Source organism: Elephas maximus, chromosome 14 (assembly GCF_024166365.1).
Source record: "Elephas maximus indicus isolate mEleMax1 chromosome 14, mEleMax1 primary haplotype, whole genome shotgun sequence".
NCBI classification, from domain to species: Eukaryota; Metazoa; Chordata; class Mammalia; order Proboscidea; family Elephantidae; genus Elephas; species Elephas maximus.
Window position 1 is genome coordinate 30434640 of NC_064832.1, and position 19766 is coordinate 30454405.

Consider the following 19766-nt stretch of genomic DNA (forward strand, 5'->3'; position numbering starts at 1 on the left):
TCTGACATCAGGTAGCATGAGGCCTCCTACTTTGTTCTTTTTCTTCAAGAACGCTTTGCTTATCCGGGGCTTCTTTCCTTTCCATATAAAGTTGGTGATTGGTTTTTCCAACTTGTGAAAGAATGCTGTTGGTATGTAGGATCAGGATTCCATTATGTCTGTACATTACTTCGGGTAGAATTGAAATTTTCATGATGTTGAGTTTTCCTGTCTATGTGTAGTATGTTTTTCCATTTATGTAGGTCTCTTGACTTGTAGTGGTGTTATGTAGTTTTCTTTGTATGGGTCTTTTATGTCCCCGGTTAGATTTATCCCTAAGTATTTTATCTTTTTAGGGGCTATTATAAATGATATTGTTTTCCTTATTTCCTTTTCGAAGTTCTCTTTGTGGTATGTAGGAATCCACCTGATTTTGCATGTTGATCCTATATCCTGCTAGTCTGCTGAATCTCTTAGTTCCAGTAATTTTCTTGTGGAATCTCTGGGGTTCTCTATACATAGTATCATATCATCTGCAAAGAGGGATAGTTTTACTTCTTCCTTTCCAATTTGGATGCCTTTTATTTCTTTTTCTACCCTTATTGCTCTAGCTAGGACTTCCAGCACAATGTTAAGTAGGAGTGGTGATAAAGGGCATCCTTGACCTGTTCCTGTTCTCAGGGGGAATGTTTTCAGCCTCTCTTCGTTGATTGAGAATGATGTTGGCTGTTGGTTTTGTATAGATGCCCTTTACTGTGTTAAGGAGTTTCCCTTCTATCCCTATTTTACTGAGAGTTTTTATCAGGAATGGGTGTTCGACTTTATCGAATGCCTTTTCTGCACTGATTGAGATGATCGTGTGATTCTTTTCTTTTGTTCTGTCCATGTGGTGGATTATGTTGATTGATTTTCTAATGTTGAACAATCCTTGCATACCTGGTATGGATTCCACTTGGGTCGTGGTGTATTATATTTTTTATATGATGCTAAATTCTATCGTCTAGAACTATGTTGAGAATTTTGTGTCTATATTCATCAGAGAAATTGGCCTGTAATTTTCTTTTTTGTTGTGTCTTTGCCTGGCTTTGATATCAGGTTTATGCTGGCTTCATAGAATGAATTTGAAAGTACTCCCTCCTTTTCTATGTTCTGAAATAGTTTGCGTAGTACTGGTATAAGCTCTTCTCTGAATGTTTGGTAGAAGTCATCTGGGCCAGGGATTTTTTTGTTGTCGGGAGTTTTTTTTTTTTTTTTTTTGCCTCTTCAATCTCTTCTCTTGTTAGGGGTTTGTTCAGATTTTATACCTCAGTTTGTGTCATTTTAGGTAGATAGTGTGTTTCTAGAAATTTGTCCATTTATCTAGGTTCTCAAATTTGTTGGAGTACAGTTTTTCACAGTGTTCTGTTATGATCCTTTCAGTTGGGTCTGTTGTAATGTCACCCATCCATTTCTTATTTGGGTTATATTCTTCCTCTCCTGATTTTCTTTTGTCAGTTTGGCCAGTGCTTTGTCAATTTTGTTGATCTTTTCAAAGAATTAACTTTTGGTCTTAATTATATTTTTCTTCAGTTCTTTATTTCATTTATTTCTGCTCTAATCTTTATTATTTCCTTTCTTCTGGTGGCTGTGGGATTCTTTTGCTGTTTTCTTCTATATGTTTAAGTTGTAGGGCCAATGTTTTTATTTTGGCTCATTCTTTTTTGATGTGTACATTTATTGCTATAAGTCAAACTCTGAGCACTGCCTTTGCTGTGTCCCAAAGGTTTTGGTATGATTTGTTTTCATTCTTATTTGATGCCAGGAATTTTTTTATTCTCTCTTGATTTCTTCTATTACCTAGTTCTTTTTAATATGTGAGATAAAAATTACATTTCATAATGATACATCAGAAATCAGTGGACCCTTCCTTTTCCATAAGTTTATGTTAAATTTTCTAGCTTTCCTCCCATGCTCGCACAAGAAAGTTTCAAAGTTTTAGTGCTTCCAATGATTTTACTCTAACTTACACAGAAAAGGTGAAGATTTTATATGAATGAAGTAGTATTCTCAACTGCTGATTGAGGTTTCGTGAAGATGCCATTTACTGCTTTTTTAAAAAACAAAGGTTAAGAATGTTATGTATAGTCTTTAGCTTAGAGCTACTGTAAATTGCCAGTCATTTCTGGACCATAACATGGTGAGCTGTGTTTAGAGCCAGAATTTTTGCCCAGTGATAATGAAAAGAAGCAACGGTTTAGTGCTTCTCTTCTCCCTCCTAGTTTGTTTTATAGTGTCTGCCATTGTAAAAGCTTCCAAGCAGCCATCCAAGGCATGACAGTTGGTCTCTATGCTCCTGGAGTAACAGAGGAAGAAGGAGAGTCAGGAATAGGAGGATATGGAAGGTGTGGCTTATCGCCTCCATGAACCAACTAACTGCCTCCTTTGCCATGAGAACAGAATTGGATGATGACCGGCTACCATTACTGAACATTTTGACCAAAGATTCTGCAGAATACTGATCAAAAAGGGGAAAATGCAGAATTTCAAATTCTCATGATTCCAGACTTTCTGGAGCCATGGGGCATGGAAGAACCTCTGAAACTATTGCCTCAAGATAATCTTTAAACCTTAAACCAAAAATATCCCGTGAAGTCTTCTTAAAACCAAATAGTAGTTTAGCTAAAATAGTAAAAAAATGTCTGCTTTGACCATTATGTTCTTTTAATAACTATATGGGATCAAAGTAACAACAGCAACTTGAAAGATTAGGAAATTTAGGAGGCAGTGAGTTTATGATAATGGGGAACAACTCAGAAAAGGAGGGTGAGAATGGCTGCACAACTCAAAGAATGTAATCAGTGTTGCTGAATTGTACATGTAGAAAACTGTTGAATTGATATACTATGTATATTCTCAACAACAAAATTTTTAAAAAAGGGGAAAAGAAAAGCAACTACAACATAATCTTTTTGTCTTTCTAGCCTTCCTGCATGCTCTTATCACAACAAATGGATTGGAAGAATTGTAAAGAGAGAGGAAAAATCACACCTTACTGTTTCTTTTAATGCAATATTTGCCAAAGCATACAAACACTTTGAAGGTTCACAAGCCATACTAATTTCCTCTCAGTAGATTTAGTTAAAATCATAACATTATGTATTTAGGGAGCAACTGATATTGGTCCATGGAATAAATTTAAACTTTCACATTAAATTGTCATGATTACATGTGTCAATATTAAATTAGTTACATATAGTGCTAAAATGGACACAAAAAAGGAATTATGAGAACAGATAACTACCTCAGCTTCATGTTAAGAGCTTGTTATAATCCTTTCATTCAGATATTACAGTGTTACTATAACATATTTCTATTAAAAAGCTATACTTGTGGTAGAAATGTAGTATTTCTAGACGCAAGGTTTCAGGTTGGTCCTGTAAAATATTTAGTCCAAGGAGAATTCTGCCAAATCCTTACCAATGCCATGAATGCTACATTGGCCCTATAATGAGGAATAAAAACCAGCTTCTAAGAGCAATTCATCATGAAGTCATCCAGGTGGCAATAGAACTAGTATGTACAACTAGTATGTAGGTTTTTATTTTTGCTTTTCCCATTTCCCCCCAGAAAACTAATGAAAAGTAAATAAATGTATCAATTTGAGCTTGTCCCGTTTATTATACCTTAAAGAGCTAATTCAATCAATGGAATTCTAAATAAATCTCTGGAAATTATCAATTTTCTGTCATACAGACTAAAATTTTGTAGTGTCATAAAGGCTGATGGAGTTTGACTCGCCCTAAGAGCCTGCGTTTCATTTCAGATTCCCATCTACCCTCACTACAGCCTGTAGAGGTGACGCTTGCTGCTTTGCCTGCTGTACCCCCTTTATTTGCCTTTCTTCCTTCGGGAGTAAACATACTGGTGTTCAAGGAAAGCATTTCACTGGCCGCCTGTTTTTAAGACATACTACTTGAACTCAAGATAATTCCTTATCTGAATCCCTTTGTGCCAGATGTGTTTCATAATTTTTTTGGAGTTTAGAATGGCAACATGGTACATACACATAATAGGTAACACCTCAGCAGGGCTGGGTCAGCTTCCGATAATCATGCATATAGAAATAGCTCTGTGCCCGTTTAGATAAGATTTGATGTGACATTACTTTTGGCACCAAACAAAGTTATAGAACCACTTGGTTTTCAAAGGATTTTAGAATTGTAGGTTAAGGGCTGTGGACTTGTATATTAAAGACGCTTCGGAGGAAAGGCCTTTAATATCAACTTTGTGTTAGATGAAAAGAGTTCCCACTCTTTCTCTTGTAACTCTCCATTTAACTGTGACCTCCTTGTTCCTCAAACACACCAGACATAGTCCCAACTCACAGCATTGGCTTTTCCTCTCTCTGGAATGTTCTGCTCCTGTTAATGCATGGCTCACTCCCTCATCTCCTTCAGGTCTCTGCTCAAATATCCCCTCACTGGGTCCTTCTCTGTCTACTCTGTTTTAAATGTTAAAACCCCCCTCCCAGAACTCCCTGTTTATTTTTTCCCACACAGTCTGACATATATGTATTTTCTTTATTTATTTTATCCATTTGCTTGCCCTTTCCCTACAAATAGAATGTAACTTCCATGAAGATGGAGATTTTAGTTTTATTTAGTCATGGTTGTATGTCTTTTTTTTTTTTTTTTTTTTTCTTGTATGTATCTAGAACCTAGTAGGAACTCAGTAAATATTTGAATGAAATACCCACACACATATGTGTATATATATATATATGTACACACGTGTATATTTATGGTAATGCTTTCAAATCATAGAATGAAAATACTGACATTTTAAAAAGGAAGAAAGTATTGTTTGCTTTCACATACTTGGAAAAATACAGATTCTGCTTTTTTTTTTTTTTTTAATTAATGGATTCTTGGTGCTAGAGCTATAGTAGTGGATAATACCACTAGGTTGATGCTCACAATTTGGGGAAGGGGTTAGGAATGGGGAGATAGGCAGTAAATAGCAGGTCAAATAAGGCAATTTCAGATTGTGATAAATGCTGGTACAATTTTGAAGGAGAGTGATACAATACAGAGTGATGATTTTAGCTTGGGTGGTTAGGAAGGGTCTCTGAGCTAAACCCTGAAAGATGAAAGTAACCAGCTGTGCAAAATTCTGGGAGAAGAGCATTCCAGGCAGAAGGAGAAGGAGTGTAAAAGCCTGATGCAGGGACAGGTGTGGCATTGCTAAAGAAGGTCAGTGTGGCTACAGTGGTGGGCAGGGGGGAAGGTAGTACCTGATGAGGATGGAGAAGGAGGTCAGGGCCAGATCAGGAAATGCTCAGTGGGCCGTGAGAAGGAGTCTGGGTACTTCAGGTAGAGGAGCAATGTGAACAAATTCCAGTTTTCAAGGACAGTATTGTTCTTTATTGGAGTTGGATGGTAAAGACGAAGAGAATGAACAGTGAGACCAGTTAGAAGTTGATAACAGTGGTCCAGACAGGAGTTAACAGATGATGCCTAGGTTTTGGGGCTGAGCAAGAGTTTAGTAAAACGGGGAAGTCCAGGGTAGAAACACAGTATTTTTGTTTGATTCTAGTTTATATTTTGAGAAGTATGTGGGGATGAGGGAAAGGGGTAGGAACCAAGAGTTCTGTTGGCTAAGAGAACTTTGACCTCAGTGAAAACATCAGGGCTAGAGAAGTAAGTTCGGGAGCATCAGCACAGAGATCCCATTTAAAGGCCGAGAACGGATGAGTTCACACTAGGAACAAGTTTAGTAGAACAGGGCATTAGTACACTTAATACAAAGACCACAACATCACACCATTAAGACTCTTAACTAATTTATTTTAAAATAGGTGAACTATGAATTGTAGAAAATAGAACATAGCAATTTTAAATGTACAGTTTTAACCAATACAAAAAGCAGTATCTGAAGCCTTAAGAAATCTCTGAAGTTCCTAAAGCTCTGGCACTAATTCTGACATGAACATATTAGCAAAGGATGTGGAAACATGGCAGGCCCTGACCTACAAGCCAAATGATCTGTAAGCTAGTCATGCGAAACTAGAGAGGAAATGCAGTCAAGCTGTCTAGTGCCTTTGTTACCCAGATAGCTGTCAAAATAATGAGTTTGAAACTTAATTGAGCCAAAAATTTTTTGGTTTTCTAACAAACGAGATCAGATTTCTTTTTAAAAAGAATTCTGGATTTAGACAAAATTATTTTCCTAAACGCTAAGTTGATGCTAACTTAAATACCACCTATTTAAATTATACCATTTCTAAATAACTTAATCACACAAGATAGTTTAAATACACCTTTAGGTGCCAAGGGGAAAAAGCGCCTCTTCTAATGAAGCCACTTTAACTTGAAGCTTTCGTACAAAATCAGAAGCAATAATGCCTAACCCGCAGAGACCTTTGATTACTTGCAATTTTGGACTAGAAATAATCTGGCTTTGAATGTGCCAGTGTTAGCCCATACTGGCTTTAAAAAAGTAAAAGATAAACAGACGACTGCCAGTTCCAAAGATACATGGAAGACATGTACCATTCCAGAGAAAACACAAACCTTCCTAAATTTAGGAGGGCAGAATAATTGTTGAGATGCAACTTGACAAATCTCTAGGGGAAAAAAAAAAAAATTAAGGCTCCTATAGTTAACAGCCTGCTTATAAGGTACAATTAATTTCTATCTTGATTCTTTAGGACCCAGAAACCTTAGAAAGTGCACTTGGAGTCTACTGTATTAGGGTCCTCTATAGCAAAGGTCTAGCCTGAACACTTCACTTTTTCAAGTACTAAAGGGGTACTTTATAACTTCAGTGATCGGAATAGTATAAAAACCAAAAGTACTATTAACCCTCATTGTAAAGCATGAGTTGGATGAAGGATACAATCAGTCAGAAATTCCTACTAGTTCTGAGGTATGAAATCTGTGTCAGTAGTATGACAGTATCATGTCTACACTTTGTTTTCTGCCTGCATTCAAAAGCTAAAATTTATAAAACAAACACACAGGACATCAGATTCCAAAAGTAAAGTAAAATGTAATGTGTAAAAATTAGTAATTTTTTTTTTCTAGTTTCTAATATTTGTTTTAACAGAAGAGTTCAGGATAATCTGGGTGAAAATCAGTAGTCATCCAAATTGGATTTGGAAGACAAGACACATTTTCTGAGGGCGTTCATGTTAAATAAAAAATACATATATAAATTAATAAAAACAGTAGCAAACATCACACATATGCAAAAGGGAAGGCAAAGTACTTAGAAAGATAGGCATGGTTGTCAGGACCCACGCTCTCCAGGTGTCCTCACCATTTGGGAAGCAGAGCACTTACGCTTTGGAAATGGAAACAATCTGATACCGATTTTTTAAATGGCAAGATTTACACAAGATTTTCAATCTTGTACGATAACAATGACTACAACAGTGCAAGTGGTTTAGGAATCCCACGCACAAATTCAACTCGCATCTGCACACATCCTTTTATATCCACAAGAAGAACTGAAGCTGAGTATTAACTGTGGCCGTAAACAGAACTTGGGAGAATTATACGGTCAGTCTGGGAGAGACAATGAAGCCAGCGGTGAACACAGTGCCCACACCAAGGTCCTGAGATCCTCATTTGTCCTCTTTGTTTGAGGTATCCATGCTGTCATTCATTTTCTGCTTTTGCATTCGTGTTCGAGTAGATGCTGGAAAAAGGAAGAAGAGTTGTAAATAGCCCTGATGGTGCTGGGTAAGCTGGGAAGGGGGTGCCATATGTGTTATGCTCATGTCAAATCAGTGTTCTCAGAGCCTTTCAAAAGCAGGTGATCTGCAAATGTTTTCGATCACATATCCCTGTCAGTAACTTTTTTTCTGAACACATATCACCAAAATATATGAAATATGGATTTTGTATATTTGTATGTATAAATTACATGTACCTACAATTTACTGGAGTTCCTGGGTGGTACAAATGGTTAACGTGCTTGGGTGCTACCTGGTGCCCTGAATCCACTCAGAGGCCCTTTGGAAGAATGGCCTGGCAACCTACTTCTAAAAAATCAGCCATGGAAAACCCTATAGGAGCATGATTCTACTCTGACATACATGGGGTCACCATCGGTTGGTGTTGGCTCAACGGCAACTGGTTTGGTTTTGGTTTTACAGTTGGACTAATTATAAAACACACACACCCCAAACAAATTAAAAAGAGATGAGATAAAAATTAATAGAAATTTTAATATTTTCTTTATGTGCCCCTAAAGATGGTCTTGTACCACTTCGTACACCAGTGATCTAGAGAAGATGATCGTGAGTCTGGGATGCACACGAGCTACTAGAATCCTGAGCTGGCCCAGACTGGATCTGCCGAAGGGCTTGATGACCATTACAAAACAAGGGGATTCCCTTGTGTTCAGAAGTGTCTTCCAGGTACTGCAAAGACATCAGCTCACACATCACTTAATTTGACATGGATATTTTAAAAGCAGTTTATTAATTACAATACAGACAAAAGTAGGACACTTAAACTACTTAGAAATTTTTAGAGCTCTTTATAAAGAAACACAAAGAATATTCACATTGGGAAGAGAAAAACGGAGTTTTCTCTCCCAGCTCTTCTACTCTGAGCTACCCAGCCTTGTGTGCTGACCTTTGTGAATGTAGTTCTCTGAGGAGCTGAGAGTATCCTGGAGGATGCCTCAGCCTTAGGGGCTAAGACTCCTGCTGCTGCTCTCCAATCAACGTTCCTGCTGCACACAGGCCTGGCAGGGGAAGCTCTGGCACAGCTAAGTGACAGTGTTCCCACTGCACACAGGCCCCGCACACAGGCCTGGCAGGGGAAGCTCTGGCACAGCTAAGTGACAGTGTTCCCGCTGCACACAGGCCCCGCACACAGGCCTGGCAGGGGAAGCTCCGGCACAGCTAAGTGACAGTGTTCCCGCTGCACACAGGCCCCGCACACAGGCCTGGCAGGGGAAGCTCCGTCACAGCTAAGTGACAGTGTTCCCGCTGCACACAGGCCCCGCACACAGGCCTGGCAGGGGAAGCTCCGTTACAGCTAAGTGACAGTGTTCCCGCTGCACACAGGCCCGCACACAGGCCTGGCAGGGGAAGCTCCGTCACAGCTAAGTGACAGTGTTTCCGCTGCACAGAGGTCCCTCACACAGGCCTGGCAGGGGAGGCTCCGTCACAGCTAAGTGACAGTGTTTCCGCTGCACAGAGGTCCCTCACACAGGCCTGGCAGGGGAGGCTCCGTCACAGCTAAGTGGGCCACTGGGAAATGTACTGACTACAGCAAATGAATTCTTGTTTAAGAAAACACATAAATGCATGTTTTTACAACTTTCTGTGCCTTTTAAAATGCATATTTGTGGGTTCCAAAATGCTTCCACATGTTTTCAAGGCAGGATTTTCTTATCAGCTTCATGTTTACCTTCATGTACTGGGGAAGGGGAGAAGCCACAACTATTTATAAGCTAAAATAGGAGTATATTAGTCAAAGTAATATCTAAAAAGAGATTCATTTATAACCATAAAATTATGGTATATTTAGTGTTTTACTCTTCAAAATAATACACACAAGGAAAAAAATGGCTTAAAAAACAACACCATTCCTTTTATTATATTTCAAAGTTAGTACCTACAAAGACTTGTTGAGAGAAACCCTTTTGTCACATTTTAATTGGTATCATGCCTATTGATACATCCTATAACTGGTACCTCCCAGTCCTTACAACTAAAAACTTTGGGTGCCCATGGTCCCTCTGCAGAACCCACCTACCACCACGCTGTAGGGAACAGAGACATGTTTTCCTCAGAGACACTTGGGGGTCGGTTCTCAGTCCCCTGCCTTGTTCAGAGCGTGACCCTGTGCTGCAATCAGATACCTGTATATGTGCCAATCACCCCTGCCCCTCTAAGACTGTAGGACAGAGCGAGAGTTTTAATACCTTTTAACTCCTAAATATTTTTCTTCTTTCCAAGTCCCAGCTCCTTTTCATATTAATGGATCAGGCACCACAGACCAAAAAATGGCACCTTCATTATCATCGCTACGGCTAAGACAGCTCAGCAGCAGTTGTTGAACGTGCTTTCCATTCACTATACACGGGTTAATCTTTTATAGTCTCAGAGTGGCTTACGAGAGAATTCCATTTGCTTTAACATACCAAAATCAGGTCTCTCCGTATAACTTGGAAAGTAATCTGGTGTTCTTTACCATAATTCTGATATCTAGTAATGGGAAACTTGTTTGAAATTAATTTAAAAACTTACAGATCAGGAAAGTTCAACAATAGCAGAATAAAAAATATTAAATATTTTTAAAAAGAAGGTGATGATACCTACATATGCTAGGTTTATAAAGCCTTTTCCTGTATTTACCACTCTTGCAGAGCCCCTCATTATAACTCTGCTATCCTGAAGTATTTTCTAACCACAGCCATTCATGTTGAAGACATGGCCAAGCAGTGTTTCACTTCCTGCACGAAAGAGTCTAGAAAGGGTGAAAATGACCTTCACTTTGCATCACAGATTGTTTGTAGGTAAATAATATATTCTCAATTGAACTGTATTTTAAATGCATAAGAAAGCCCGCCAGTTAAAGGAATTATGTCTGTTTGTATTCTTTTATAAAGTGAAAAGACTGCAATGTAGACAACTGTTTCTTTTAACTACATAAGGTGTAATGGTAAGTACTTACTCATTTCTGCCAGTTTCTGCTGAAATTTGGACTCCCCTGGGAGATGTCTACTGCAGATTTTAAAAATGCAAAACATTTCATGTTTATATATGTAAATGAAAAACCCAAATTTCCATTAACTATGGTGCTTTCAATGATTTATGAAATTTTTAGTTACTTTTAGTATCAAAGGTTTATAAACTAATCATCTAAAATATAAATGTTACAAATATATGATTCTATACACTATCAGTGGTTTTTATAAAACACAGTAGTTAACAGTTTTCGAAAACTGGCATTTTTAAATTTAATATTAAAACTAACAATGTTAGCAATAGCTTTTTTTTAATATATGGTCAGGTTTTTAGCATCTGATACCTTCACTGAATTTAGGCATAGATGGCGTATTATTTGTATGGTTCTTTTAAGTTCAGGGTACATTCGTACCTATGGTTTGAGAAATCCTCACAACTTGTGAATAAAATTGGCCTGAAAGGTACTCGTGGAAACCAGGAGCAGAGCTGAGTCTGGTTCTCCAGATGACCTGCTGAGCTACTGGGAACATTCTAACTTGTTCCTACCTTCCATCTGCTTCATCTGATCCTTCAATATCAAAGCGTAGTTTTTTCAGTGGTTTAGGAGGGTTGCTTTCTTCGGCATTTCTTTTGAGCATACGGTCGCTGTTACACACCATCTGATTTATTTTCTGGAACTTCTCAGAAGTCTATGAATTGCAGAGTTATTTGTTTTAAATCATTCAACACGGCCATTTTGTAGTTAGCAACCCTGCTTTATAGTTTGAGGTGAGTCAAAAATCAAGCACAGTAGCATCGTCATTTTACTTTTCTGCTTCATTTGACCAAATAAGAGATGAAAAATCTCAAAAGCAGAGTAACTGCACCTAACTCTGCACCAGTTAAATGCTTACCCTTTTGAAATCCTCCTGTCTCTTCCCGTGAGGCTCCTGCTCTTCCTCCAGCAACTCTGACTACTACCCTGGAAGTCTCACTTCTGTCTTTTCAGGACTCACGCACGAAGCCAGGACTACTTCCCAGATGCATGCAAAGTTGGAAGAGCTTTCTGGAACCTTGTTTTTAACAGATTTTTTGTTTTGTTTTGAGGGCATAGGCAGAACCAGAAGGGAAGGCCACATGAATTTGATAATAAATATTTAAGTCAGTAAGTTTGGGGATAATTTATTATACAACAAAAAATATAATACAGGCAGTCTTCCCACTCTTGTAAGAATATAACCTCTACGGAGGGGTAATGACCACTGAATATGGGCCTGCTGAATTAGTGACATTAATGGAAAGCCAACTAGAGCAGTGAGTTGCCAGCCTAGGGTAACTGTTTCAAAGCTAAGCTTTCCCTTGGATCTCTCTGGAACAAAGACCATCACATAAGCCCTGCCATTTATACTGCAGCAGGGTCTCGTGTAACCAATCTGTAATCAATATACCCAAGAAAGAATATCCTAGAAGCCTGACAAGTCTGAGAGTGGAAGGATAAGCAAAAGTATATATACGTGGAAGGAGAAGGCCAGTACGTAGGGACTGGCTAGTGACATTTGGATGTGATGGTTACACTTTGGAGTATCTCAATTCAAATTGTATGCATAATTGGTGAATTTCAAAACTGTTTTCTAAAGACACACACAAACATATCTTCTAAATTCTATGCAGCATGCCTGGGTGAGGTGTAAACTCAAATTATAGAAATTCTTCAATTTCTTTTATAGTTACAAGTGCATGTCATTACTTTTCATACAAAGAAAATACTCACCCCAAATGATTCACCAATTGATACCAAGATTCTGTCAAGATGAAATACAAATTAATTCGTAATGAAAATAGTGTAGAAATGTGTAGAGATGAACACATACACATCATTCTAAGTATCAAGAACACCAAAGGAAAATTTTCCTCTAGCCCAGAAACACTGAAAAACTATACTCATTAGGGGCTTATCCCATACTAGTGCTAATACATTCATGTACTGAGCTGCTCTCTTAGATTTTTTAAACAAAAGCTACTTAGAAATACAGGTCTGCAGAACATATTCTGCCAATGTCCACATTTAAAGAAGGGAAACCTTTTAAGTTTACCCCTATTTGGTTCTTCATAAACCAATGGGTAAGTTAGCAATTAAAATTTCACATTTTCTCTTCTAAATTCAAGTTACATTTGAAAGAACTTACAGTATTCAATATTAGAATTCTAATTAATATCTCTGATACATAGTAAAAGCTATTTATTACAAATGGTAGAATCAGAAATCTCTACTAGTCCTTGTTTGAACCATTTAAGTTCTTGATAATAAAGCTGAAGAACAGCATTAGCCTGATGTAACTCAACTCAGATCTGGAGCATATACACATGGAACTAGTAGATACATGAATTTTATTATCCTCCAATTCTTTGATATGTGGCCATTCATTCCATATATATATGATTAACCAGAATAACTGAATATGCGGGATAAATAGTGTTAAGACACTCTCTTAATGCTTCATCAACAATTTATCAGTTAGGGTTTTCAGAATTTGACTTTTTTGCTAAAGAACCCCAACCCAGAATTGATTTCACTAATATCAGCAAGAGTTATATCATTATCTGTATAAGTGGATTAATTATCATCATTAAAAAATTGCCTAAGTATACATTTTCAGCGTGGGACTATGTAAATTTAACTAAACAGACATGGTGTGGCATCTTAGCACCTTATAATGTAAGTTGCAGATACCAGTACACTGATACATGACTGTAATACCAAATAAAGGATGGTACAGGAACACATACCAGCATTTGTACCATACTGCCAATTATTTTTTACCATGTATTTTTCTGTAGAGTTTGAAATTTTATCATGAGTGTGAATGACTTGTATAAAGGAACACACTCTACAAGTGTTTTCTAAAGGGTTACTATTTCTCCTTCTCTTTGTTTGCTTTTCTTGCCCATTAAGTCCGACTATCTGGGCTGATCATTTTTGAGATGCACATTAACTATACTAGCTCATCTGCCTCCCACTTTATACAAATAAAAGTCAGTTTCAAAGAGGCCATGATAACATGTAATGAGTCAATTGAGGCACTTCAAAGCCAGACAGCACTTGTGGTTGGATGTGGGTAATAATATAATGACTTCTGGTTGCACAGAACCTTTCATCTGAAAATTTCAAACAGCTTCACACTCATCATTTCCCTGACCCACAGCATCCTTTTGAAGTAGAGGTGACTTGCCCAAGGTAATATAAGGAGACCACAGGTAGAATCAGGGCTAGAACTCTAACTTAATTCGTATCTATATTTAATGACACTGCTTTTTATAACAAAGCAAAATGATCAAAGCCCACAGAAAGAGTTTACAGAATATCCAATAAACTAAAGAAGCAAAATTCTTAACCAAAACTAATCTACTTTGTTTAGCAGATTGGCTATATAGAAAAATATGAATGTGTTTTGAAACCTACAACCAAACTGGTTCTCAGACTGTTTATAAAAGAACAGACCTCAGCAGCCAGGAAAGATGATGACTAAATTTGCAAACCCATCCAAGTAAACAGATTATCTTTCTTGCCCCCATAACCCTTACCATGTCACTTAACATACACAAGCAAATTGGAGACTAAAGAGTCTATCCTATTTTAAACAAAGAAAACTTTATATTTTTACACTTAGCTGAAAATAATCCCCTCCTATTCTCTACCACTTTCCTAAAGAGAAAACACAAACCTTGATCTTGGAGTCATTTTTGTTGGAGTTGGCAGGCCTTCTGAAATTTTATATGGACTCTTCAGGGGTGATATATAGATGTTCCCTCCGGGAATCCGTAAAGGTGAACTAGAAAACTTATAAGGGCTTCGAGGAATGTGAGGTATTGGTGACAAGGTAGGGGGCTAGAATCAAAAAAATAGATTACTTATTTAATATTTTAGTGCGACCCATAGCTTTATAATCAGATTTTCCCAATCAAAAGATTTCTTGTAACATACCCTTGTGGAAGCATACTGCAAAATATTTGTTTTCAGTTTCTGCATGAAGACAGAGTTATAGAATACTATAATGGAATCATATTCCTCTTCTCTGATCAAAACACGTTTGAATGTCTGAGGAAGAAGAGTAAAAAACTTGTTAAATGAATTTGTTAATTTCTTTAGGTTTCTTTTCTAACAGGTCATAATAGTTTTTAAGTAGTGAGAAGCACCAAGTATTCAGGGAAATGTAATCTGAAAAAGGCTTCTTAGGATTGGGTTAGAGCTGCTGTAACAGAATGGAAATGTCACAGAATCATCCAGAGCAGCTGCCAGGCAGCAGTGACGGGGCTGGCTGGGAGCAGTGGAGCTGATGGCTGTCAGACAGGAGCGTCCAGGCTGGCAGGATGAAAGCAGTACGGGGCTCGAAGGCCAGAACTCAGCAAAAGCCAACGACACCGTCCCTCAGTATTTACATCCTCTGGTCTACACTTCCCTGCAGTGCTCCTGCACCCCCACCCGACAATCTACAGGGGTTCAGGAAGCGTGAATGACTCCATCACAAGAAGCAGACACTTAGGAAAAGCATTCTATTTTCCTGAGAGGTAGATTTTACTCAGACTTTAGTTAGGTGAAAGCATAGGGGCTTTATACAATGCCTCTGATATAAACAATTTAAATGACTAGATTTAGCAAATAACTTCAAATTTACAAAAAAAAAAAAAAAATAAGCTGGTTCATTTTACTTTTGAAAAATCCAAATCATAAACTGGAAGAATAATGCATGACTCACCTGCCACTGGAGAGTATGAATTGTGTGTCACACCAAGTATATTTTACTATGACTGATTCTCTGAAGGGAAGGTAAACTGGAAACACCTGTTTCTACTGGACATTTTTACTACTTAGTTATTAGGCTGCCTTGACACTGGCTTTTCCTACAAAGTAATACAAATAACTTAAAAAAAAAAAAATCTAATGCCCTATTACTTATGTCAAGTTTATTATAAATATCCTGCTTACTGAAGAGATATAGTATTCCCTATTAAGTATAAAATATGAATTTGGATAGTGAAGATATGAAATATGAATTCAAACCTAGCTTTCCAAATTCCAACGTCGTTACCAAAAACTATTCAATAATATAAAAGTAAAAAATCGATTTGTGAATTTATATGATAAGGTCAAGATATATGATCTAACTAATGACTGAAATTATCCAGGTTTAAAAAAAATTTTTTTACCACGAAGACCACCTACCTCCTGGACAGCGTGAGGAAGGTCCTTGTACGCTGTTACAATGATTTTGAATTTAAGGTCAATATTCTTCACTTTGCAAATGCCATACATAGAACACATCATGATCTAGTAAATAAATATGATGTAAAAAGTCAGAATTTTATTACATGGTATTGTTCTAGAAAGCACTCTGTTACTTTTCTTTTGGCCTAACAAAATGGAAAGTTAAATTCCTACAGGGTTATCTTTTCCCATCTCAGAGCTCAGTTTGAAAGTTTATATGAGATGTTTAACACACTGGGTGTAAGAACAAAATGCAAATAGCCAACTCTTGATTATTCAGAACTGATCATCTGGCTTACAAATCACCTAACTTGGGCTTCTGCTCCCTAAATGGTCTGCAGAAAAGTTCAAACTGGAATCAAATTACTGTATAACTAGCACGTTCAAGAAAGCCACACGTGAAAAAGGTTCAAAGTATTTGAAAAAATACAAAATAATATTGGAGATACTTAGTCGTAGTGGTGAGAAAGGGGGTGCAGTGACTGGAAGGAGGCAAGAGAGAGTCTTCTGAATTGTTGAAAATATCCTATTTCTTGATCTGGGCGCTGGTTATACAGGTGAGCTCAATTCCCTTTTGCAAATAAGATCTTTCAGGTCATTAAATACATAGTTATTAAAATATAAGTTTAAACTCTAAAGTTCTAATTTGTTAAGAACTATAGCAAAAACATAAATGGTAGCTAACAAGTGAATATATTAAACCAATCTAGTTTCTCTTTAGAATTGAATCTTTTCTTCAAGAAATCAGTACTTAGTTAACAAATAAGCAGGAGAAGAAAAGCTGAAATGCTTCATTTTCTTACCTGGTCCAAATGCCTGTCTCTCATGAGTTCATACTCATTTTGCAGGGTGTGCTGGAAAAGGGTCCAGATGATGTGTTCTAGCTCTGGGTGGTCAGACAGAAGGCGCGCACACAGGGTATTAAGGCGGAGATATGCTAGCCTGTATACTGTGGAGATAAGAGAAACTGGTGATGCCTGCTGTTCATTTCTAATTACCAGTGGATTTTTTCATCATCATAAATTGCTATAACCATAATGCTGTCAAAAGCACTTAACAGTAGCCCCTCCTCTACCACTATTTCCCTTATGAATAAATGAATCTTAGTCTCAGCCCAGTGCTAGGTACACAGAAAGCACAACAATACTACTTGCCGTTAACTATTATAGCATGAGATCAGGCAGAAGTGGAGGGCTGAGAGGAGAAAAGGCCCCAAGATATTGTGAAATTAGACAAGCCGAACTAGATCTGTTTCAGTTCCCTTGGTAATCACGCATCACAAAAAACCAAAACCAAACCTTGCCATCGAGTCGATTTCAACTCATAGTGACCCTGTATAAAGGACAGAGTAGAACTGCCCCATAGGTTTTCCAGGGAGCAGCTGGTGGATTCAAACTGCCAACATTTGGTTAGCAGCTGAGTTCTTAACCACTGTTCCACCAGGGCTCCAATCACTCACTCATCACAGATGTTGAAAATTCCCACTATTGATACTTAAGAGAGGTAGTTATTTTAAAAAATAATGGAATTGCCCAGTGTCTCTGAATTTTTCCCACCTTAAAAAAAAAATCAAATCAAATCAAACAGCATAGTTCTCTATGAAATACCAATGACGCATACTTTGTAGAAAAATGGTAGTATTGCAGATTACCCAAGTGGTAACATAACTGTAATATAAAATTTATTTAAAGTCATTTTAAAAAATACTACTGGAAATACAGGTTTGGAGAAAAGGAATCCACAACACTGAATTTTCCTCCATTTACTTGAAAGGCTCTGGTTTAAAATATACCTCAAAGACTTTTAAAAGTAACAGTTTATCCCAGTGGTTCTCAACTCAAGCGCACCTCACCTGGAGGGCTTGTTAAAACAAGAATTGCTGGTTCCACTCTAGAGTTCTGATTGAGTAGGTCTGAGATGGGACCCCCAATTCTCCTTTCTACCACTTTTCACCCCCACATGTCTGTCAGTTTGTCATACTGTGGGGGCTTGTGTTTTGCTGTGATCCTGGACGCTATGCCACTGGTATTCAGATACCAGCAGGGTCACTCATCACCCATGGAGGACAGGTTTCAGCTGAGCTTCCAGACTAAGATGGACTGGGAAGAAAGACCTGGCCGTCTACTTTGAAAAAGAATCATCCAATGAAAACCTGATGAATACCAGCAGAACACTGTCTGATAAAGTGCTGGAAGATGAGCCCCCCAGGTTGGAAGGGCACTCAACAGATGACTGGGGAAGAGCTGCCTCCTCAAAGTAGAGTCGATCTTAATGACATGGATGGAGTCAAACTTTTGGGACTTTCATTTGCTGTGGCATGACTCAGAATGAGAAGAAACAGCTGAAAACATTCATTAATAATTGGAACCTGGAATGTACAAAGTATGAATCTAGGAAAATTGGAAATTGTCAAATATGAGATGCAATGCATAAACATCGATACCCTAGGCATTAGTGAGCTGAAATGGACTGGTATTGGCAATTTTGAATCAGACAACCATATAGTCTACTATGCTGGGAATGAAAAATTGAAGAAAAATGGTGTTGCATTCATGGTCAAAAAGAACATTTCAAGATCTATCCTGAAGTACAACACTGTCAGTAATAGGATAATATCCATACGCCTACAAAGAAGACCAGTTAATACAACTATTATTCAAATCTATGCATCAACCACTAGGGCCAAAGATGAAGAAATAGAAGATTTTTATCAGATGCTACAGTCTGAAATTGATCGAACATGCAATCAAGATGCATTGGTAATTACTGGGGATTGGAATGTGAAAGTTGGAAACAGAAGAAGGATCAGTAGTTGGAAAATATGGCCTTGGTGATAGAAACAATGCTGGAGATCGAATGATAGAATTTGGCAAGACCAACGACTTCTTCATTGCAAATACCTTCTTTCACCAACGTAAGCGGTGACTATACACATGGACCTCATCAGATGGAACACACAGAAATCAAATTGACTACATCTGTGGAAAGAGACGATGGGAAAGCTCAATATCATCAGTCAGAACAAGACCAGGGGCCAACTGTGGAACAGACCATCAATTGCTCATATGCAAGTTCAAGCAGAAACTGGAGATAACCAGAGCAAGTCCACGAGAGCCAAAATATGCCTTTGAGTACATCCCACCTGAATTTAGAAACCATCAAGAACAGATTTGATACACTGAACACTAGTGACCGAAAACCAGACGAGTTGTGGAATGACATCAAGCACACCATACGTGAAGAAAGCAAGAGGTCACTGAAAAGACAGGAAAGAAAGAAAAGACTAAGATGGATGTCAGAGGAGACTCGGAAACTTGCTCTCAAACGTCAAGCAGCTAAAGCAAAAGGAAGAATTGATGAAGTAAAAGAACTGAACAGAAGATTTCAAAAGGCAGCTCGAGAAGTAAAGTATTATAATGACATGTGCAAAGAGCTGGAGATGAAAAACTAGAAGGGAAGAACATGCCTGGCGTTTCTCAAGCTGAAAGAACTGAAGAAAAAATTCAAGCCTCGAGTTGCAATAATGAAGGATTCTATGGGGAAAATATTAAACGACACAGGAAGCATCAAAAGAAGGTGGAAAGAATACACAGAGTCATTATACCAAAAAGAATTAGTCGATGTTCAACCATTTCAAGAGATGGCATATGATCAGGAACTGATGGTACTGAAGGAAGAAGTCCAAGCTGCTCTGAAGGCACTGATGAAAAACAAGGCTCCAGGAATTGATGGAATATCAACTGAGATGTTTCAACAAACAGATGCAGTGCTGGGGGTGCTCACTTGTCTGTGCCAAGAAATACGGAAGACAGCTTCCTGGCCAACTGACTGGAAGAGATCCATATTTATGCCTAT

General features: G+C 37.9%; 1 protein-coding gene across 2 annotated transcripts in view; it reads right to left on the reverse strand.

Moving 5' to 3' along the window:
• Positions 1-5787: 5787 nt before the first annotated feature.
• RB1 (RB transcriptional corepressor 1) overlaps positions 5788-19766 on the reverse strand; it is a 208029-nt gene continuing 194050 nt past the window's right edge. Inside the window, exons 20-27 of one of the 2 annotated variants that reach the window (XM_049853103.1) lie at positions 16715-16860; positions 15870-15974; positions 14631-14744; positions 14371-14534; positions 12420-12450; positions 11216-11358; positions 10656-10705; positions 5788-7690 (exon numbers count right to left, since the gene is read on the reverse strand). In XM_049853103.1, coding sequence (XP_049709060.1) covers positions 7620-7690; positions 10656-10705; positions 11216-11358; positions 12420-12450; positions 14371-14534; positions 14631-14744; positions 15870-15974; positions 16715-16860 — 824 coding nt within the window. In that variant the 3' untranslated portion in view covers positions 5788-7619. The remainder of the gene's footprint in view (positions 7691-10655; positions 10706-11215; positions 11359-12419; positions 12451-14370; positions 14535-14630; positions 14745-15869; positions 15975-16714; positions 16861-19766) is intronic. The other variant, XM_049853102.1, reaches the window with a different exon arrangement.